Raw genomic sequence first — 23,628 nt, 5'->3', positions numbered from 1 at the left:
TTTTTTTGTAGAATATAGGAAAATGAAAGATATATACCTTCACAATCAAAATATTTTTTGTTGTATTAGGTCTATGCGAGTATATATATACATTTTTCGTTGGTCCATTGAGGCTCGTGAACAAACTCGAGCTCGAGTCAAGCCAAGGCCCGCTTGGCTTGAGTTTGACTCGTTAAGTTTTCACTGAGCTCAAGCTTGGGTTTGTTAAAAACTTAATAAACAAACTTGAGCACGGTAAAGCTCGACTCGGCTCGACTCGTTTGCAGTTTTAATCGTAATCATATCAGGACATGATTATAATATTATATGATTACTATATTCTAACAATCATAATCTATTTCCCACAATCCCGTATATATTATAAGCATCGCGAACCTCTCGAGTGATCAAACAAGTCATCGATCCAAGGAAGAGGATGACAGTTTTTGATCGTCACCTTGTTGAGAGAGATCCCCAACAAAACCCAAAACAGAGGACAAGCAAGGGGCCGGGAACATCTACCCAAATTAACCTAAAGTGCAATCAAACACCACTAGGTTCCAAAAAACCAAAAAAAAAAAATTCAAACACAACTAAAGAACAAAGAACATAAATTATGTTTTATTCATATTTATTTAAGTAAATGCTGGCCCAGTACATACAATTGTTGCAAGTACCCAATCCAACAACCTCACTACATACCAATTATGTTTGAAAATTCGAAAGGAGTATTCGTGTACAATATTTTCGGTATTTCGTGACAAATGCTCTCAGTTGAGACTGAAGAAGCCCATGATAGGATCATACACAACTTGATTCGCATTTCCAGCCAGAGTGAAGTCCAAATGTGCATACTCCTCCAGGTAAAGTACTACAAGCTTATCGGCATCATGATCGCTAAGAGCACCCATCAGTGTCTGCACATCTACGGGATCAGATAGGTAGTCCTGCCCTCCATGGGCAAGGAAAAGAGGAAGGTCATTCGGGATGCTTGACATGTTGTATACGGGAGGCTTGGGCTGCCTGTAGTGTTTTTTGTTGTCATCTTCGCTTCTATAATCGTGCATTGCTATGGTCCCTTGTCGAACCACTGCACAGCAACCACAGATCACAAAGTAAAGATTTAGAGCCATTCTTACCAGTGAACAAGGCTAATACAAATTTTTCCTTCCCTGTTCATCTTTCCCTCAACCCAAAAGATTGTCTATTTCCATCATGATTTGACCCAAACATTAAACCGAATTTCTTGGAAGTCGAGATTCATTGCAATCTGATATACTACCAAACAGCTTCAAGTACTTATAACAGCTATTCGTAAAAGGTTCAGAAACTTTTGCGCGTGAAACTGAATAGCCGGACTATTTGGTTGCTTAAGTGGTCTTCTTCGATTTGGGCAAAGTTCAATCACTCATACATTCACACATTGAAAGCAGTCCTTGGCTGTGGGAAAATAAATCTTGTAGAAACTTACTCTGTGCTAAATGGAGCATGTTCTTGGTTGCCGTTGGCTGAGGTCCATACTTAAAAACCGCATCCATGGTGGAGGGACTAATACAGCAAGGCGGGCCTATTTACAGCAAATTACAAAAGTTAATTAGCAGTAGATATGAATATCTTTTCCTAAGTGCAGAATGCAGATCAAACAAGTAGGTCATGAGATTAATGTTACCAGCAATAGCAGACGTTATTGAGGAACAATCGATGTTCGTTGTCAGGCAAATCCCATTTATAAATTTGGTTACAGTTTCCCTGCTCAATAAAAGAAGTTAGATTTTGGGCAACGGTGGGAATCTAAAATGGTCAAGAAGATATGACAATAGAACACAATAAGGCTTGTACACGACGTCCGATTGACAACGTGTACATTGAACTGAACCCGCCAACATACACATATGTTGGTGGAGCCATCAGCACAAAACTTCAACTGTGAGACCATCCGACAGTAAAAGGGTTTAATCGAGATGTGTGCAGGTAATTGTGTCAAAATTGTAGGGTCAGTTTCTCACCCTCCTGGAATGAATTCATGGACGCCCGACCAGTACAAGACCTGTCAAGAAAAAGAGAACAAAAAGAAGGCCATGGGCAATGTTTTTATCGCGATTTGAAGTAAAAAATATGGTAGTAGAGATTGATGGTTACATCGCCTATCATAGAATAAGCAGCAGCTTTTCCAAGAAGTGTGGTGATCTGATCCAGGTAAGCTATAGGAGATAACAAAGCAGCTGATCTTATCATGTTCAGTGACTGCTGTTGGGAAAAAGCAGCCAGAGCCATCAGAGTTCCCTAAAAAGGAGGCATCAAAACATAAAATCAATCTTAGCAAAAAAAAAATTCCGAATTTTTTTTCTTCAGAAAACTAGTTCATAAACTCAATATTGTAGAGAAAACAAGGATATCATACCAAGGAGTGACCAACATAGTGCAGATTCTGGCCTGTTTGGTCATGAACATATTGGACTGAAGCAGGAAGATCATAAGCGGCTAATTCATCCCACGACCAATCCCAGTAAGCCTATGAATTATAGAACAAACATCAGAACAAGTTTAAAACAATGTGTTTTCTTGTGAACTTCTCACAGTCATTAAGATGAAGAGAACCGGATCACTCGGACTAAGCGACGTGTGTCCACTGCTATATTTAGTCCCCCGGGTGTTTGCAAGCCAAACATCGTATCCATTATCAGCCAAAATGAATCCCAAGGATTGTTCTGGGGTGTTCAGCAGCCAGTTTGCTGCATCCTGCAACAAAACAAGAAATTTTACATTGTCAAATAGTTAAGGTTCAGCATATGCATTTGACGTGTATGGGAAGAAGCTGAGTTTGAAAAGACAAAAAGAAAATGAAGGGAAGAAGCTGCGTTTATCAACTTGTTCCCCAACTCATTTTACAAATATTCCCATGTAAATTACGATCCAAACGTATGTAACATCAAGACATTTTAGAATGGAGAAGGTTACTTACTACCAACAACCCATGCTGCAAAAGAACAGGAGGTTTGTCTGCTGTCACGCCAGTCCTCCTTGCCGGAATCCTCTGCAAACTAAGAATATATCCATCCGTTGTTGTCACCTGAGACTCAGAAAAGCCACGTTAGTAAATTTCATACATAGTTCAATGCTATAAAACAAATGACAGATTATTCGGTAACACGTATCATACGGTGTGCTCTTCACAAGAGTAACCTTGTGTCTCCACCATTGATTTGCAGAAACCAACATCGGAATCCGAGGACGATAGCAACCTGCCATTGTTGGTGTTGATTGTATAAGGTACTTGCCTAGCTCCATCTGCAGACACACACAACAGGAATACTAAAATGCAGATGGTTAGAGAATTAGCCATGCTGTGCATATGTGTGTTGTCTTTGCCTTGTTTCCAATAAGCTTTCCCTGTATATATAGTAGAAGAAACACACGTGTTACATAATAAAGCTTATGGCCATCTTCTAAAGCTAACTGTTTCAACATAGCATCCGTTAGGTTCTGTTTGATTAGAATGAAAATGATAAAAATAAAAAATAAAAATGCAAGAAAGAGAGTAAATTTTATGGTGTTTGATTAGCATGAAAATAGTAGAAAGTGCGAGAAAGTAAATTTTATCGTACGACTCATTTAAGCATAGGTTACATAACTTTCACTTTCTTACTAAAAACATGGGGGAATTTATTTTCTTGTGAAAGCTGTCACCTCTTATGACACTTACCATTATGCCTATAGTGTTTTTCCTTTCGTATCAAGATTCAATATATATATATTAAGGGTAAGTTAGTAACTATAAGTATTTTCTTACAAGATTCACAAAAACAAATTTCCTACTGATCAAACACATAAAAGAAAATAAAAATATATATTCTTTTACTTTACTTTTTCTCATTTTTACTTTCCAATATAAATTTCTTTCTAAAAATAAAAAAAATTCTTTTACTTTACTTTTTCTCATTTTTACTTTTCAGTATAAATTTCTTTCTAATCAAGCAGACCCTTAGGGTCCATGCTTTTTCATCCTTAATTACCCCCCAAAATTATTGTGGAGAGGGAAGATTTAGCCACTCATTATGGAGAGGGAAGTCGCGAGATTGATGGCGTTGCTCTTTATTTTTCCTAAGGTGCAAATTCATTTGTTCCCATTTTACTTTTTAGTAAAAGCCCAATTTCAATCACGACTCAATTAGACCACTTGAAAATTCATCAATGAAGTCATGGGCTGCCAACATATGCTCGTGCCCAATGGACTTGTCTTGACCAATATTTGCTTAATTGCCTTGTAAATTCTTTTAATTCCTCAATATAGCTCCATGTATTACTCAATTGCTCCGCAAGTCCTGAGACGAGGAAAAAAAGTATCAAACTCCAAGTAATATAATAAATGGAAATAACAAGAGTAAATTAGGGGGCATAAATGGGCACATTTACGCACCTATCAGACATCTTCGCGTAATAGTATTCTTGCCACATACGAAACTTAAATAAATACAACTTTTCAAGTTTAGTTAGCTCTTTAAAAATTGCAATGATTTGGTCTCATGTGCTTCAAAATTGCCATGATTTATTGTTAAACTTGTCTTACATCGATCATCTAAGCCATCCAAGCTTGGTTAATAAATTCTAGATGTTACTCCGCCTATTACCAATTGGTTTTGAGGTGGATGCTTTAACATGGTATCAATGCTAGGTTTTCGAAGGTTTTTCCCATTTGTTGTGCTATAGTTGCACTTTGTTTCGTTGTAATCCATGTGTTTCAGATCCTTTGTTGACCTCTCCACGTGCGAGTCGAGGGTCGCACATGCGGGGAAGTGTTGAAAATTGTCCCACATCGATTAATTATCACCTTGAAAACTAGTATATGAGCTTGGGCGGCCTTTTCTATCATTGCCAATTAATTTTAGGTGGAAAGCCTCTAAGAAATCAAACATTTATTTAAGAGATCCGGTTTCAAATGAAAATTTCTTACGCCATTCAAACATGAAACGTTACTTTCAATTCAAACATGCCATAATAATCGTTTACTTTTGGGTTACCCCAAGCTGAGGGCTTACTTTATGGAAAATGCTTAGCGATTTCCTAGTCCTAAATTAATGGGTTACCCCAAGCGTAGTGTGAAGACCGACGTAGTACAATATCGGGTAAGACCGGAGTCTAATCCACAAAGACGGTGATGTGTGCTGACTAAAAACTCGGATTATAATAATTTGAATAGCTCTTAGGTAGCCACCCTTTTCGTTTGATGTTAAGTTTAACTAAACTTAAGAAATTGGTACGGTAGTAGTGTTCATAGCACCCGCAACCAGTTCCGAACTTATCTGCTCCATTCGGTGTTCTTAAAAACGTTTGACTTTAGAGAGAAAAAGCTACTCCGGAAGATGCGAACCTTTAGGGTCACCGTTTACCCATGCCTAGCGGAAAATGAGTTTTAGACCTTCATTCCCCCGTTCACATGGGCTCCAACAATGCTCAAGTTCGTCTAATGGACGTACTTTATTACCCTAAAATTGATTTTTCATTATTGTTTGAAAATAGGAGCAATGCCCGAACTGGTCACGGCGTCCTAATCATCCCGCAACCCTACCTAAACGACTACTCACTCATTACCAAGCGAAAAATGGAAGAAACCCTAGTTTGAATCATGCTTCTATTATGCGAGATAAAAAAAATAAACTAGAGATAACAACTAATTGAATACCAACGAACAATAAAAACAGAAATTAAAACGAATTATCAAAGAGCGAGTAATTGAATAAATCTTCAAAACTTGAAAGGAAAACAACTCTGAAAAAACAAACGGAAGTTAGAAACTGCTCAATAATGTGCGGCGAAATCCTCCTGATGGCAGTCCCGGCCCTTGTTTGTACGTGAATCCCCCGTTCGTCTTCTGTTTCGCGTGATATCCGGCCAAAAGCGCAGCCCTCTTTTACTTGCAAAAGCCCTCGTAATACACGAGTGCGAGTTGGAGTATTTTCTTAGATTCTTAGTCAAATCAATTAATAAAACATTTACTTTGGGCACACCAAATACACGTGTGAGTTGGAGTATTTTCTGCAACCCATTTTTCACTTCAAACACCACTGTGCTGTGGAGGAAAAATTATATGGCGCAATTCACGCTTCGATCGGCAACTAACGCATTAAGCTTCCAAACACCTGTAGTACACAAACTAAGTATTAAGCTCTGATTAATAATATAAATAGATTTAACAAAAACAAATTAGGGGGCGCTAATGTGAACATTTACGCGCTTATCAGAAAATCAAGTGTTTTCAATAATCGTAGGGCTGCAAACGAGTCGAGCCGAGTTTTGTAGAGCTAGAGCTCGGCTAGTTTACTAAACGAACAAAAAACTTGAGCTCAAGTTCGGCTCAAGTGTTAACGAGCCGAGCTTAGTCTTTTATTAAACCAGCCTCCCTTATTAAACCAGCCTCCCTTAATTAGCCGAGTTTTTTTTTTAACGAGCCGAGCTCCACTTGGCTCATGCATTTACTAAACAAGACAAAAACTCGAGTTCGAGAGCCGAACCAAACTTGTGAGTTGCTCGGTTCATTTACAACCCTAGTTTTCATCCTCACCTGAACTATAAATATACCTAGCTAACATACTTCCATTCTTGACATCCTACCACTACAATTAAAAATACAAGCTTTCTGTTTTTCCTCTAACCAAAGACGCATAGTTTGGGTCAACATCATTACCTTCTTTCTCCACAACTCTAAAATCTGTTTTTTTTTTTAATTGATTTTTACACTTTCTTTTTTGATATCCACACTCTCTTTTTGGTTTTTTCGTGTTGAAAGTGTATTTATTTTTTTGCTAAAAGACAAACAAAAAAAAATAAGTGTGTGAATATAAAAAAGATAGTGTGAAAATCAACTCTTTTTTTGGTGATGAAAATCGACGAATTGGTAATATACGCCGACTTTCATTTTTATAGGGCTGTCTATGTTGACACAAACCTATGAACTCATCCAAATTCGCTCGAACTCCATCCATCTATGACAGCAATTGGCATTAGTCAAAGATGCAATGAAATAGACGAGATTCACCATCAACCTTTCAAGAAATGTCTCTTTTTCTCTTTACAGTTGAGTGTCGGAGCTAGTTTTCCTCTGTATCTCAACTAATTCGAGAGTTCTGAAATTAACGACAGGGCAACCCTATAGTGACCCTAGGATATTTCTAGCGGTAGAAGCAGACCCTTCGAATTTGGGACAGTAAACTCCTTATTTGTTGACATGCTGTCACTCAACCAACCTTTTGAGTTTGCCTTTAAGAAGTAGTATATTGAAGCCTAGAATTCAATAAAAAGAGAAGAAGAAGAAAAAAAACTTGCTTGTGCAGGCAAGACTAATACACTCAGTTCCGACAATGTGTTCTCTACTCTGGATCATTGTGGCAATCCAACAGCAAGATTACAAAACAGAGTACTGGACTCCACAACTATAGCAAAATCAGACCACAACAAACCACCGTCTCCCATAAAAACCAATAACAACACATGGTATAAGTGCCTTGAACTGCTTGTTTTATCTTTTCCCATTCCTCGGATCTGGGGACTCTGAAGTGCAGGGGGCGCACTACAGAGGTGTCGTGTTATCCATCTCAACAATCAAAGGTTCGGATTTTAGAAGACTCGTCCCGGAAAGAGTAGTTTCTTCCCGGGATGAGTCTTTTAACAAAATCTAACTATTGAAAACACTTTTAAGCGACTGCGATGATAGCATGTGTTAAGTAGTAAGATTTATGGTTCCCCAGAACAACTTCACCTGAATTGTGCAAAGATGTTCTTGTTTCTTCTTTTCCAAACAAAACTCAGTATATATGTTCTTTTTCTTCTTTTTTTTGGTCAAACGGAAAGAGTTTATATGTTCGTTGTTATCTATAAAGTCATATTTCAGCCTCATCTGTTTCCCTGAGGATTGATAAAGAACAAAGAACAGAAATAATGTTTTTTTTTTCATATTTATTTATGTAAATGCTGGCCCAGTACATACAATTGTTGCAATTAAGTACCCAATCCAACAACCTCGCTAAGTATGAATTATGTATGAAAATTCAAAAGAAGTATTCGTGTACATATATTTTCAGTGTTACGTAACAAATGCTATCAGTTGAGACCGAAGAAGCCCATGATAGGATCATACACAACTTGATTCGCATTTCCGCCCAGAGTAAAATCCAAATGTGTATACTCCTCCAGGTAAAGTACTACAAGCTTATCGGCATCATGATCGCTAAGAGCGCCCATCACTGTCTGCACATCCTCCGGATACGAAAGGTAGTCCTGCCCTCCATGGGCAAGGAAAAGAGGAAGGTCAATCGGGATGCTTGACATGTTGTATACATGAGGCGTGGGCTGCCCGTAGTGTTTGTTGTTGTCATCTTCATTTCCATAATCATACATTGCTATGGTCCCTTGTCGAACCACTGCAACAAGAACCACAGATCGCAAAGTAAAGATTTAGAGCCATTCGTGCAAGTGAACAAGGATAATACAAATTTTTCCTTACCTGTTCATCTTTCCCTCAACCCAAAAGATTGTCTATTTCCATCATGATTTGACCCAAACGTTAAACCGAAATTCTTGGAAGTCGAGATTCATTGCAATCTGATTTACTACCAAACAGCTTCAAGTACTTATAATAGCTATTCGTAAAAGGCTTAGAAACTTTTGCGCGTGAAAGTGAATAGCCGAACTATTTGGTTGCTTAAGTGGTCTTCATCGATTCGGGCAAAGTTCAATCACTCATACATTCAGACATTGAATGCAGTCCTTGACTCTGGAAAAATAAATCTTCTTGAAACTTACTCTGTGCTAAATGGAGCATGTTTGTAACACCCGACCCAAAATTCATATGTGACTCGACTAAAAGTGAAGACAATGTTGGAATCGGCGCTTGAAATTATCTAGCTTTATTTTCGAATAAAAAAAAAAAGGAATATTTCCATGCTATACGCGTAAAAAAAAGAAAAGAAAGAGAAAGCAGATAAATACGGAAGTAGGCTAGAGGTTCTGTGGTTTTCTAGGAAACATGAGATTGCCATCTCATGCTTATATATTGCCACCTAAGAAACCATGTGTCCAAATTAAATTAAGTTAGGCACACAAGTGTCAAAGTTATGCTAATTAGGAAGCCATGTGTCAGGGCTAGACCAATATGGAAAGCCTATAAATAGAAGCCCTATTCTAGGTTCATGGCCAAAAAATAGCAAAGAATTACTACCTACTAAGTACGGCAAAAAAATAAAGGGAAGAAAGAAAGTGTACTGAATAGTAGTAGATTAGTATTGAATAAAGGGAAAAGAGGTATTGGACTCCCAGCCGTGCTTTAGTTTTCTTTCACTGAGCTACCACTACGTTGTCCAGAGGTTAACAAGTATACGTAACAAAGAATTCAAAGGTGAGATACTTATACTCTAGTTACATTATTTTCCTTTATAAAGTAGCATAATTTTGTGTTGAGAAAAGATTATAATTTTTTAGATATGCCATGGGAAAAGATATGATAAATTTTTCATGTTAGAAGCACGTCAAACAGAGGTGATGACGCTGTAAAGTTTAAGCTTAGAAAATGAAAGCGGTCAGACAAAGGGGATGACCTATTGATGCATCCAGACAGTTGTCCCGAGTTTGGGGGACGCTTAAAAAGATACCATAACACAGAATGGAGTTATACGGACGGAAAGAATAGGGCCCTAGTGGCCAGTGACTTGATCATTTCACACAACAAGAGGGGTCGCTCCCCTACAGAAAGATTAGGCTGTTGGATGAACATCATAAGATTACTTGTTTCAGATTATGCAAACATTTGTGTTAAAATTGTTTCCATGGTATAAAACGTGCAACTTTTGTATTTGTATCTCACACGAGCATTCGGCTTATGAAAATTGATAATTTTTACAGATAATGAAGAATAGAGATGGAGTTGCTGCTACCCTGGGATATGCTTGTTATACTTTTGTGTAGATATTGTAAAGAAGTTATCTTTTTAAAAGACTTGGGTTTTGTAATAAGGGTATATGAAATAAAACAGTTATGTTTTTCACATAACATTGTCTCCAAATTTAATTATGAAAAAGAGGCCTGGATGAGCATTAGGACTCATCGGCCGGTCACGATGACTCGACAAAATTTCTAGAATCGGGGTCGTGACAATATTCTTGGTCACCGTTGGCTGAGGTCTATACTTAAAAACCGCATCCATGGTGGGGGGACTAATACAGCAAGGCGGGCCTATTTACAGAAAATTACAAAAGTTAAATAGCAGTAGATATGAATATCTTTTCCTAAGTGCAGAATGCAAATCAAAAAAGTAGGTCATGAGATTAATGTTACCGGCAAAAGCAGACGTTACTGAGGAACAATCGATGTTCATTGTGTGGCAAATATCATTTATAATTTGGTTACAGCTTCCCTGCTCAACAAAAGAAGTTAGATTTTGGGTAACAGTGGGAATCTAAATGGTCAAGAAGATATGACAATAGAACACAATAAGGCTTGTACATGTTGTCCGATTGACAACGTGTACATTGAACTGAACTGTTCATGGTTTAGATAAGAGCCCGCCAACATGCACCTATGTTGGTGGAGCCATCAGCACAAAACTTCAACTGCGAGACCACCCGCCAGTAAAAGGGTTTAATCGAGATATGTGCAGGTAGGTAATTGTGTCAAAATTGTCAGGTCAGTATCTCACCCTCCTGGAAAGAATTCATGGACGCCCAACCAGTACAATACCTGTCAAGAAAAAGAGAACAAAAAGAAGACCATGGCCAAGATTTTTATTGCGATTTGAAGTCAAAATATGGTAGTAGATATTGATGGTTACATCGCCTATCATAGAATAAGCAGCAGCTTTTCCAAGAAGTGTGGTGATCTGATCCAGGTAAGCAATAGGAGATAACAAAGCAGCTGATCTTATCATGTTCAGTGACTGCTGTTTGGAAAAAGCGGCTAGAGCCGTCAAAGTTCCCTAAGAAGGAGGCATCAAAACACAAAATCAATCTTAGCAAAAATCTTTTTTCTTCTCAAAACTAGTTCAAGAACTCGATATTGTAGAGAAAACAAGGATGTCATACCAAGGAGTGACCAACATATTGCAGATTCTGGCCTGTTTGGTCGTAAACATACTGGACTGAAGCAGGAAGATCATAAGCGGCTAATTCATCCCACGACCAATCCCAGTAAACCTATGAATTATAGAACAAACATCAGAACAAGTTTAAAACAACGTGTTTTCTTATGAACTCCCCACAGTCATTAAGATGAAGAGAACCGGATCACTGGGACTAAGCGATGTGTGTCCACTGCTATATTTAGTCCCCCAGGTGTTTGCAAGCCAAACATCGTATCCATTATCAGCCAAAATGAATCCCAAGGATTGATCTGGGGTGTTCACCAGCCAGGTTGCAGCATCCTGCAACAAAAAAAGAAATTTTACATTGTTGAATAGTTAAGGTTCAGCATATGCATTTTACATATATGGGAAGAAGCGGAGTTTGAAAAGACAAAAAGAAAATGAAGGGAAGAAGTTGCGTTTATCAACTTGTTCCCCAACTCATTTTACAAATATTCCCGTGTAAATTATGATCTGAATGTATGTAACAACAAGACATTGTAGAATGGAGAAGGTTACTTACTACCACCAACCCATGCTGCAAAAGAACAGGAGGTTTGTCTGCTGTCACGCCAGACCTCCCTGCCGGAATCCTCTGCAAACTAAGAATATATCCATCCGTCGTTGTCACCTGAAACTCAGAAAAGCCACATATGTATTAGATCAGTAAATCTCATAGTTCAACACTATAAAACAAATGACAAAGAATATTATTCAGTATCGTATCATACGGTGTGCTCTTCACAAGAGTAACCTTGTGTCTCCACCATTGATTTGCAGATACCAACATCAGAATCCGAGGACGATAGAAACCTGCCATTGTTGGTGTTGATTGTATAAGGTACTTTCCTAGCTCCGTCTGCAGACACACACAACAGGAATGCTAAAATGCTGATGGTTAGAGAATTAGCCATGCTGTGCATATTTGTGTTGTCTTTGCCTTGTTTCCAATAACAGGCTTCCTGTATATATAGTAGAAGAAACACACGTGTGACTAAGGGGGAGTATAATATTCTTGTTACATAATAAAGCTTTTGGCCTTCTTCTACCTGCAAATGTTTCAACTAAGTGACTCACTTTGATTTGGATTTTTCCTAGTTTATATTCTCACTGAAGCCTAAAAAAGGCAATGACAGGATCATACAACAACTTGCTTAGCGTTCACAGCCATGAACATAATCGGCATGCTCTCTGTACTGCACGACAAGCTTGTCTCCCTCATGATTTTAGAGGCTGTCTAATCAACTACTTCACGTCGTTTACATTGGCGAGAGCTCGTCTTGACCACCGTAGCTGAGGAAGATAGGAAAGTCGTTCGGAATGCCTGCCATGTTATACACAGGTGGGTGGAGTCGACTGCCTGTAGTATGTTCTGAGGGGATGCGCCTGGCCGGGGTGAAATGAAGTGCGCCTGAGGCGCATATAAACTACACAATATGTCAAACTTCGCGGGCTTATTCCGAACATTCCCAAACTCCGATTTATGCGTGGTTTGAACTGTTAAAAAGCTTGTGAAATCTATTTTTAACCCCAATAGTTTGGATCCTATTTATTTTTACATCAAAAGATATGACCTTTCTACCTTAAGTTGGTCGAAAGACAAATCATTTCAGTAAAACGCTTACATCTCTCTTTTTAAATCGGATTAAGACCTATTATACATCAATAAAAATGATTTTCAAAATACTAGAAAATGGTATCCAACCATAAAAGTAATGAACTTTAGTTTACGAAAAAGAGATAGAAAGCAAACCACTACAAAAATCATCGGAGTACTACCACCCCTCCACCACCAACACTATCACCCTAAAACCATCCCACCACCACCGTCACTTCACCGAATGAAACTTAGTGTGGTCTCTAGTTGAAAAAGTGGGTCTCGCACAGGTGACTTGACGTGAGATTCGGGGTCCTTTTTGGGTTCTCTTACCAGGTACATTGCAGGTATGATATTCCAAAACACAAGAAAAAGAAGTACGAATAAATAAATTTTGAACCATTAAAACCCTCAATTAACTTTTAAAATTTACAAAGACAACGATAATTGCCAATGAACTGGTCATTCGTCGTAAAGATACTATATCCTAATATATTACATATTTTTTGCTCCGTCGTCACCTGCTGTGTTCGTGTCTCTATTTGTATAGAATTTCCATATCACGTACGTGTCCATGTCCATAACGGAGTTCAATGGCCACGGTCCAGCATCATGCAACGAACAAGAAATCGTTCATTTCTGAATATATCTTTGTATCAATCTGAACGCAAATTATCCGAGGTTGTGTATGGATCATGAATTTGTGCTGGTTTTCCAAAGTATCCAAGCTCCGCATGAAACAGTTTTATAGTCTATTCTTACTAGGTAAATGATATTGGCACTCCAAAAAATAAAAGAAAGTGGCTTTAGAATTATACTGATATTAAAGTGCCTGTATCAATTTTTAGAGTGTTAATATCATTTACCTTCTTACTACATGATGAAGCATTTGACCCATGCTTTTCTCATCCCCGTGCCTGAGATTTCGTTGATGCTACGATACTGAAACAAAAAGTTCTTTGTTTTAGAGGTCACACTAAATGTGTGTTGGAATAAGAACATGTGTCTTTTTGTTTTTTGTTTTCTCAGAAAAAGTAAGAAATTCATTAATAACAACATGGTTACAACCCAGTAAGAAATTCATTAATAACAACATGGTTACAACCCAGAGTGTGCAGCTATTACGACAATAAGCGTAAGGGCCTAATGCACACCGACAACGCGCAATAACGAAAAAGAAACGACCAGCAAATAATGATATATACGAAGGCAGCAAAGCGATATATACACGTGGTTGCAGTGGAGGAGTTGTTGGTGATGATACGAAGGCAGCAAAGCGATAGCAACAAGAGCCTGGGATGCGAGGTGTTTTGCGGCTAGCGGCTCTTGGAGTGTTTTGGGACCGGCGACTTACAGCGGTCCTCGTAGCGGCGGCAGCTTTTCGGATCCAGGTTGATGATGTTTCGGAAAGGGGTGGCTGTCCTGATTAGGGTTTTGCTATGGTTTGATTTGGGCTTAATTCATTGGGATGTTCCAATTGTCTGGGTATTCGGCCTTTTAGGTGTTCGTATATTAATTGTTTGGGTTTGACCCATTTTATCTAGGCTTTTTGGCCTTTTAGGTGTTTGGGCTAGTCCCATTGGGTTGTTCCTTGGTTGGCATCTTGCCAATCAAAGGATTGGGTCTCAGGCTCGGCATACGTGTCGTTCTCTTTGTCCTGGTAATCTTTGTACCTTGTTCAAAGATTAATAAAATTTTTCGCCGTTCAAAAAAAAAAAAAAAAAAAAAAAAAAAAAAAATGATATATACCCACGAATTATGATAAGGCCAGGCGAGACCATGTCCAAGATGTGCATGTATAGCCTAGATAAACAAGTGCGACAATGGTTCAATAGCGAAGAGCTTTTCCACATAAACCGACCGATAACCAACCAATTAACGAACACCCCAAGTAGAATGCTGCATTCAGCTAGCGGTAACACATGCAGACTCGATCATAGAAGGAATTGTTGGGAAAAAATATGCGAAATTTCCCACAAGTAAGTCACGAAGGAAATAGAATAAATGCAGCGAATAACAGTCCGAAATGCACAAACCACAAACCAAACGAACACAAGGAATTTTTATGTGGTTCCCCCAAAATCGTGGTACGTCCACGGGACCGGAGTCTGATTCTACTATCAATAAATGTTCTTACAAATGGGTTTACAAGAGATACAAGATCTCACAAACACCCTAAAGTGTATCTAACAAACTCCAAATTCAAAGAGGAAAGACCTCACCAAATTTAGATGAACCAAAGCCCTCCAAAATAGCCGAAATGGAGAGCCCAAAAGCAGAGATTAAAACAGCCCCAAGGATCCGAAATAACTGCTTCAAATAGCTCCAAGAAAGAGAGAAAATGGCTGCCCCAATTTTGCTCTTGACCATATTTTATTTCGGGAAATGATATTGACACTCTAAAAATTGATGCAGGTACTCCAAAATCAGTGCAACTCCAAAGCCACTTTCCTTTGTGTTTTGGAGTGCCATCCTTCGTGATTTACTTATGGAAAATTTTGCATATTTTTTCCAACAGGAATAAGCCAAAGTGCGATATATGACTACACCACATAAATATTGAGAAAAGAAACAATTCTATTGCCATCTGCTAGAAACTTTTTGAAACATTTTCCCACCCATCTGGAAAATTAGGTCTGTTTGTTTTAGATATATTTTTTAAAACCATGCGTTCACACCACTAGAAATCGGCTATCAATGTTTTCTAAGTCATAAACCATTTCCCACTTATCCCACGATCACGTAGCAAGTGGTTTCTATATTATAATTAGCATCGCGAACCTCTCAAATGATCAAACAAGTCGTTGATCCTAGGAAGAGGATAACTGTTTTTGATCGGTCACCTTGTTGAATTGGCAAGGTGCCTGTGGTGGGCCGAACCCGACTGTGCCATGGGTTGGACCACAGTGTAGTGATAGGCTGATGGCACAGGTGGCTTGGGCCGAGCCCACACGTTTGGTTTGGGCCTAAGCTACATGCAAGCCCAGAGTTTATTGGGTTGGGTTGAACGGAGATGGGCCGAGCCGAATGGTACTTCGGTCTAAGCAGCCCCGGTGTAAACCCGTGGATCGTCCCTTCGGGTCAGCCCGAGCTAGGCTAAAGATCCGCGCGGAATTCCTTCCAGCTGATTCTGGGGGCTTCTAGAACATTCCGGAAGCTAGGGCTAGCATGAGCCATGCGTCACCAAGCTAAAGCGGTTACATGTGACGTCACAGGCACGTGCTAGGCACACCTAGCTTGGTTAGCAAATACATTAGTTAGTCTATAAATAGGAGAGGAGGTGCCCTAAGAAAGGTGCGTTCTCACACCTCACAAAAATACTCTCCCTTCCTCTCCTGTGTATTGACTTGCTCGTCAGAGAGGCGTATGATAGCCAACCACCCTATGCCTTGGTACAAGTACCACGGAGCTAGGGTGACGGAGAAAAGATCTGAGAAGGTCGAGCAGAACCACCACACCACAGTATGTGCCTACAAAACCCAAACAGAGGACCAGCAAGGGAGAACAACCACCCAAAATAACCTAAAGTGCAATCAAACACCACTTGGTTTAATATAAAAAAAAAATTAATTCAAACACAACTAAAAGAACAAAGAACAGAAATTATATTTTTTTTCATATTTAGTTATGTAAATGCTGGCCCAGCACATAAAATTGTTGCAAGTAACCCATCCAACAACCTCGCTACATACCAATTATGTTTGAAAATTCATAATAGTATTCGCATCCGTCTATTTTCGGTGTTCCGTGACAAATGCTCTCAGTTGAGACTGAAGAAGCCCATGATAGGATCATACACAACTTGATTCGCATTTCCGGCCAGAATGAAATCCATATGTGCATACTCCTCCGTGTAGTGTACAACAAGCTTATCGGCATCATGATTGTTAAGAGTGCCTATCAGTGTCTGCACATCCGCGGGATCCGAAAGGTAGTCCTGCCCTCCATAGGCAAGGAAAAGAGGAAGGTCATTTGGGATGCTTGCCATGTTGTACACCGGAGGTGTGGGCTGCCCGTAGTGTTCGTTGTTGTCATCTTTGCTTCCATAATCGTACATTGCTATGGTCCCTTGTCGAACCACTGCACAAGAACCACAGATCACAAAGTAAAGATTTAGAGCCATTCTTGCTAGTGAACGAGGATAACACACATTTTTCCTTCCCTGTTCATCTTTCCCTCAACCCAAAAGACTGTCTAGTTATTTCCATCATGATTTGATCCAAACGTTAAACCGAAATTCTCGGAAGTTGAGATTCATTGCAATCTGATACACTATCAAACAGCTTCAAGTACTTATAACAGCTATTTGTAAAAGGTTTAGAAACTTTTGCGCAACTGAATAGCCGGACTAGTTGGTTGCTTAAGAGGTCTTCAATTCAGGCAAAGTTCAATCACTCATACATTGAAAGCAGTCCACGGCTGTGGGAAAATAAATCTTCTTGAAACTTACTCTGTGCTAAATGGAGCATGTTCTTGGTTGCTGTTGGCTGAAGTCCATAGTTAGCAACCGCGTCCATGGTGGAGGGACTAATACAGCAAGGCGGGCCTATTTACAGCAAATTACAAAAGTTAATTAGCACTAGATATGAATATCTTTCCCTAAGTGCAGATGAAACAAGTAGGTCATGAGATTAATGTTACCGGCAAAAACAGACGTTAGTGAGGAACAATCGATGTTCATTATGTTGCAAATCCCATTTGCAAATTTGGTTAATGCATCCCTGCTCGGTAAAAGAAGTTAGATTTTGGGTAACAGTGGGAATCTAAAATGGTCAAGAAGATATGATAGTAGAACACAATAAGGCTTGTACACGTTGTCCGATTGACAATGTCTAGATTGAACTGAACTGTTTATAATGGGTTAGATAAGAGCCCACATATGTTGGTGGAGCCATCAGCACAAAACTTCAACCGCGAGACCAGCAGCCAATAAAAGGGTTTAATCGAGATATGTGCAGGTAATTCTGTTAAAATTGTCAGGTGCAGTTTCTCACCCTCCTGGAATGAATTCATCGCCGCCCAATCGGTACAAGACCTGTCAAGAAAAAACGAACAATAAGAACGCCATGGGAAAGGTTTTTATCTCAATTTGAAGTCAAAGTATGGTAGAAGATATTGATCGTTACGTCGCCTATCATAGAAAAAGCAGCAGCTTTTCCAAGAAGTGTGGTGATCCGATCCAGGTAAGCTACAGGAGATAACAAAGCAGCTGATCTTATCATGTTCAGTGACTGCTGTCTGGAAAAAGCAGCTAGAGCCATCAAAGTTCCCTAAGAAGGAGGCATCAAAACACAAAATCTTAGCAAAAATCTTTTTTCTGAATTTTTTTCTTCTGAAAACTATATCATAAACTAAATATTGTAGAGAAAACAAGGATATCATACCAAGGAGTGACCAACATAGTGCAGATTCTGGCCTGTTTGGCCATGAACAAATTGGACTGAAGCAGGAAGATCATAAGCGGCCAATTCATCCCACGACCAATCCCAGTAAGCCTACGAATTATGGAACAAACATCAGAACAAGTTTACAAAAATGTGTTTTCTCATGAACTCCGCACAGTCATTAAGATGAAGAGAACCGGATCACTGGGACTAAGCGATGTGTGTCCACTGCTATATTTAGTCCCCCGGGTGTTAGCAAGCCAAACATCGTATCCATTATCAGCCAAAATGAATGCCAAGGATTGATCTGGGGTGTTCACCAGCCATGTTGTAGCATCCTGCAACAAAACAAGAAACTTTACATTGTCAAATGGTTAAGGTTCAGCATATGTGTTTTATATGTATGGGAAGAGAGGTGAGTTTTGTTCACCCTCCACTTAAGAGGATGAACATTACCCTCCTTCTTATTGGTTGAAATAGTGTGGATCCCACTACAAAGTGATGTCATGCTTACCAAAAACTGTATTGCAGGGATAAGCATGACATCATGTGGTGGGATCGACACTGTTTCAACCAATAAAATGGAGGGTTACATTAAATTTAAAATTGCACTCATGGGAAGAGGCTGAGTTTGAAAAGACAAAAAGAAAATGAAGGGAAGAAGCTGCGTTTATCATCAACTTGTTCCCCAACTCATTTTACAAATATTCCCGTGTAAATTATGATCCAAACGTACGTAACAACTAGACATTGTAGAATGGAGAAGGTTACTTACTACCAACAACCCATGCTGCAAAAGAACAGGAGGTTTGTCTGCTCTCACGCCAGACCTCCCTGCCGGAATCCTCTGTAAACTAAGAATATATCCATCCGTTGTTGTTACCTGAGACTCAGAAAAGACACGTATGTATTCGATCCGTAAATGTCATAGTTCAACACTATAAAACAAATGACAAAGAATATTGTTCGGTGACGTATCATACGGTGTGCTCTTCACAAGAGTAACCTTGTGTCTCCACCATTGATTTGCAGATACCAACATCGGAATCCGAGGACCATAGCAACCTGCCATTGTTGGTGTTGATTGTATAACCTACTTGCCTAGCTCCGTCTGCACACACACACAACAGGAATACTAAAAAGCAGATGGTTAGAGAATTAGCCATGCTGTGCAAATGTGTTGTGTTTGCCTTGTTTCAACCGACTTTCTGTATATATAGTAGAAGAAACACACGTGTGACTAAGGGGGAGTATAATATTCTTGTTACATAATAAAGCTTTTGGCCTTCTTCTACCTCTAACTGTTTCAACAAAGCATCTGCATGTTAGGGTCTGTTTGATTAGAATGAAAATGATTTTTTTTTTTTAAATGCAAGAAAGAGAAGGGAAAAAAAACAGTTGTTTTTTTTGGGTGTTTGATTAGCATTGAAATGGTAGAAAGTGATCAAAAGTAAATTTTATCATACAACTCATTTAAGCACGGTCACATAGTTTTCACTTTCTTACTAAAAACACAAAGAAAACACAAAGAAATCTTATTTTCCTGTGAAAGACGCCACCTCTTATGACACTTACCATTATGCCTATAGTTTTTTCTCTTTCATATCAAGATTCAATATATGTATATTAAGGTTAAGTTAGTAACTGCTATAAGCATCTTCTTACAAGATTCATAAAAATTAAATTAAAAAAATCATATTAATCAAACAAATAGAAGGAAATAAATTTTCTTTTCACTTTCTTTTCTTTTACTTTCTTTTTCTCATTTTTACTTTTCAGTATATATAAATTTCTTTCTAATCAAGCGGACCCTTAGGGCCCATGCTTTTTCATCCTTTCCCATCATTCATAGTATACCAATGTATTATTTTTCTCATAAAGTTCTCTCTCTCTCTCTCTCTCTCTCTCTCTCTCTCTCTCTCTCTCTCTCTCTCTCTCTCTCTCTCTCTCTCTCTCGATCTCTCTCGAATCCTCAGCCGCCTCTAATTAGAGTTTCGGGGGGGAGGCTCCCCCCAATCTTTTTCCTGACCTCTCCTCTCTCTCCTCCAGCTCCCCTCTCTCTCCACCCTTTCTTCTTGTCCTTCTTAGCCCTTGTTCCCGCCCTCTGATTTGGGGATTTTTGTGTTGTGCGACCGGCTTGGAGGACTGGACCATAGGGCAGAGTTCCTCCTTCAGCTCGGCTCCCTCCGAGCCTTTCAGATCGGTTGGTGGCGATGGTGGAGGTGCAAGGGTGCGGGGTGATTAGGGTTTGGGGTTAATAACAAGGAGGAGGTGAAGGGATTTGGTTTTCTATTGTTTTTTCTATTTTGCTACTCCGGCTTGTCCGGATTTCTCCGACTGGGGTTCCCAGTTTGACTTGTTACCAGTCCGGGGTTCCCCCGAATCTGGTGGGTAAAGGCGGTGGGCGAATAATTCTCGCGGGGCTTGACTTCGGAGCAGATGGCATAAGGGCCGGGGCTTGGCCCTGGAGCCTGGGTTCTACAAGTTTTCAGCCATGGGTTTTACCCTGGGGATTTGAAGAGGCCAAAGAGGTTTTGCAGTCATCGGGCGCCGTGAAGTCGTGGTTTGATCGGAGTTTTAGCCCAGGAGGATTTCTACCTCGATCTCCATGCGCCTCGCGTGTCAGCGGAGGCTTGTCGGAGATGTCATCTCCTTCGTTTTGGTTCGTGATCCTGTTTGTGCCTCAATATCCGGTGACGTGCAGGGCTCAGCCGAAGTAGGCCGGTGTGCTTAGTGGTTTCATCCATGGTGCTGCATTTTCTATTTTGCTAATTCTTATCTGTTTCTATCGGTTTTGTAGTGCTCGTCTCTATTTTGGATTCTTCGCCATCCCGAGGCGACTGTTGGATAAATTGCTAGCCGCTCGTGTCCCGGCCCTTAGTGGCAGTGAGGAGAGAGCCTCTGGCTCGCGCTTAGGATCTAGACACTTTGCTTCTCTTTGTCCCAGCATTTCTTGTGTATTTTTTTGTGTCGGGTTGGTTGTAGTCTCCTTTTTATTGTATTCGGATGGATTCGTTGTAAGTGCCGCTTGGCATTTTAATGAAACGTGTTTTCGGATAAAAAAAAATTTGTATTATTTTTCTCTAATTTTTTCCAAAACTTTTTACATGGCACCCTCCTATCTCGATCTTCTACCTAATCTGACAAGATCGTTTCTAAACTTCTAGTAATCCATGTTATTGGTGCAAAGTAATTACAAGTGATATGTGACAAACTTTTTCATTTTGACAAAGGACACCAGCGTCATAGCAAAGACAAGTGCAGCAACACCTTTATGTACTCTACTAAAGGATCGATCTATCTTTTTTTTGGTCTTCTGAATTAGTCGAAATGCGCGTAAGCTGGCCCAAATCCTTGAGTTATAAAAAAACAAAAAAGGAAGTTTTCTGGAGGATTAAATCTCCTAATTGTCGACGTAGGAACGTCGCTTTAAGAGCAATTTGGGGGGGGGGGGGGGGGGGGGGGGGTGGTGGTTAAATTAATGAGAAACTAAAGTCCATAAGCTTTAAGCACAATTCAATGCTTCTCCTCTACTCCCACAATTATTGATCTCCAAGTAGATTTTATTGACTTTCATACTATTGTAGCTCTCCAAATGGCACGGGCTCTCCATTTTTCTAATTTGTTCTTGTATATTATTTTATTTTTTTTTATTTTTTTGGTTGAAACCATGAATCTCTCCCTAATTTTTTCTACCTCGTCGTGATTTGAAATCAAGGCATATATCGTGATTATGAATTTTGATTTGCTACTATACTAGCGATCAATTACATCGATTGGAGGACGGCAATTAAAGATATATCCAACATGATGGAGAGGTGGATTTATACTTGACTTAGCCATTCCACAAGTAAAAAATAATAATTGGATTGGGAAAAAAGCTGAGTTGCGGCACTTACAATTACTCCAATTTTTAATTTAATTCGGAAAGCAAATAGGAGTTGGATTTGTGATTGATTTGATTAAACTCATACTAAACTAGAAAGCAATTAAAGTTTTGAAGACATGAGAGAGAAGAGACTAGGGTTTCGATTCCACATTCTCCTTGCAATATAATCCTAATAAAAACTAGGGTAATTGTTCAACGTAAAACAAATAAGATTGTCGCTAGGGCTTACAATTCCTATCGACAATCGTCAAGAGGGTTCACAGGATTCATACACCGTAAAGACTATCTCAACATAGTGCGGACCATCTCACTGAATTTAATCTCAGAGACTATCTCGGAAAAATGAAAACTATTGTATGATGGTGCTTGATATCCGGAATTCAAACACAATAAATAAATAGAAAAAATCTCTTCTTTCATAAAACAATGAATCAACCCAAAAAGTCAAACAATTAACTGTTGAATAAAAACCTAAGAATCAAACGATTACATTTACTCGGAGAAAGTTTCCTCATTACCCTATGTTGAGATGCAAATTTCACGATAATTTGATTGGAAAGTGACAATCACCTTGATGGTGATTTAACAAAAAGTAACGGATATTCTTCATAAAATAGCAAGAGAATAAATTATATATACCGCCGTGTAAAGCCCCATTTTTTCACCACCAACCATTATGGACCCCACCGAATATCTATTCTTGTAATCTGAATAGTTCATATCTGAAGACCCGCAATATAGTATTGCCAAGCAAAAAATCAGCTTGATTGGAAGTCGATAGATATAAACATTTGAATTTTGATTTATAAAATGGACGATATGATTTTTGTCAATAATAATAAAGATACACTGTCCATTTTAGCCAAATTCAATTTTTGATACTCGTTTCGATCTCCAATCAAGTTTATTTTTTTGGCAAGGATACACTACTAGTCTATAAAATAAACGATTCAAATCAACAATAAACATTCAGCAGAATCAAAAAATTTAGTGTAGGAAAAGTGAGATTTTTGACCACTAGAGAGAGAATCTAATCTCAAATAGCAAAGGCCCAGTACACAACGTGGGTCAATGAACAAACTCCATTTTTGTTCCTTTTCTACACGCAAAAAAAGAAAACTGACGTGCATTGCATGGGAACCCACCCACATCAGTGAGTGGGTCAGTTTTGTTATTCAAAGTGCTCAACGTGGGAAACTGCCTCATTCTCTGTCAATATATTACAGATGGAAACTGCACAGAATTGGGGCAGAGAGAGAGAGAGAGAGAGAGAGAGAGAGAGAAGTGCAGTCGAGAAGAAAATTCTAAGGAAGAAAACAATAGGCAAAAAGCAAGTGTGAGATCGAGAAATCCTGAGAGAAATTAGGCAAAGTTTTGAGCAGGAGAAAGCAAAGTACCCACCGGTGATCAAGATCGAGGTAGAATTTCTTCCCTTCTCCGTCTCCATTCTCTCTTTCTCTTTTCCTCTATTTTTGAAGCTTCCTCTTTCTTTCCAAACTCCGATCGATCTCTCTCAAAAAGGGAATAAAATCTGTTTTCTGCTTCTCCTATATATATATATATATACACCCTCAGTTTGTGTGATGATAGAAACAAACGCCAGTTCGAAGTTATCCAAAAAGATTTGAAACTCTTTTCAAATAAGAGTCCTGTTTGAAGTGGGAGAAGTAGCAAT

At 39.1% G+C, this 23,628-nt stretch overlaps 1 protein-coding gene and 1 pseudogene across 2 annotated transcripts; both read right to left on the bottom strand.

The window, feature by feature from the left end:
- Positions 1 to 596: 596 nt before the first annotated feature.
- Positions 597 to 23,600, bottom strand: LOC131330540 (triacylglycerol lipase 2-like). Of its 2 annotated transcripts, none has more exons than XM_058364161.1 (10): positions 23,355 to 23,600; positions 3,140 to 3,291; positions 2,942 to 3,049; positions 2,578 to 2,718; positions 2,381 to 2,491; positions 2,119 to 2,262; positions 1,986 to 2,026; positions 1,649 to 1,728; positions 1,451 to 1,546; positions 597 to 1,069 (listed from the first exon to the last, which is right to left on the bottom strand). In XM_058364161.1, the coding sequence occupies exons 1-10, from the start codon at positions 23,398 to 23,400 to the stop codon at positions 750 to 752; spliced, it is 1,239 nt and encodes a 412-aa protein (XP_058220144.1). In that variant the 5' UTR covers positions 23,401 to 23,600; the 3' UTR covers positions 597 to 749. The 2 variants fall into 2 exon arrangements, with proteins under 2 accessions (XP_058220144.1, XP_058220143.1); XM_058364160.1 differs by lacking the exons at positions 597 to 1,069; positions 1,451 to 1,546; positions 1,649 to 1,728; ... (4 more) ...; positions 2,942 to 3,049; positions 3,140 to 3,291 and adding exons at positions 16,265 to 16,760; positions 17,131 to 17,226; positions 17,322 to 17,401; ... (4 more) ...; positions 18,840 to 18,947; positions 19,048 to 19,199 and having other exon boundaries at positions 23,355 to 23,512.
- On the bottom strand, positions 7,956 to 12,421 carry LOC131330541 (triacylglycerol lipase 2-like; annotated as a pseudogene).
- Positions 23,601 to 23,628: the final 28 nt, after the last annotated feature.

The sequence above is a fragment of the Rhododendron vialii genome, chromosome 6a, assembly GCF_030253575.1.
Source record: "Rhododendron vialii isolate Sample 1 chromosome 6a, ASM3025357v1".
NCBI lineage: Eukaryota > Viridiplantae > Streptophyta > Magnoliopsida > Ericales > Ericaceae > Rhododendron > Rhododendron vialii.
Note: the sequence above shows the minus strand (reverse complement) of the source record. Positions and strands in the feature narration are given on the sequence as shown.

What these genes read in the sequence shown, in the direction of transcription:
- LOC131330540 (XM_058364161.1), bottom strand. Translation starts at nt 23,400, where the DNA reads ATGGAGACGGAGAAGGGAAGAAATTCTACCTCGATCTTGATCACCG. An exon ending in ACTATGTTGGTCACTCCTTG is followed by an intron (nt 2,263 to 2,380) that starts GTATGATATCCT and finishes CCTCCTTTTTAG; the next exon opens with GGAACTCTGATGGCTCTGGC. An exon ending in CATGCTCCATTTAGCACAGA is followed by an intron (nt 1,070 to 1,450) that starts GTAAGTTTCTAC and finishes GTTGCTGTGCAG; the next exon opens with TGGTTCGACAAGGGACCATA.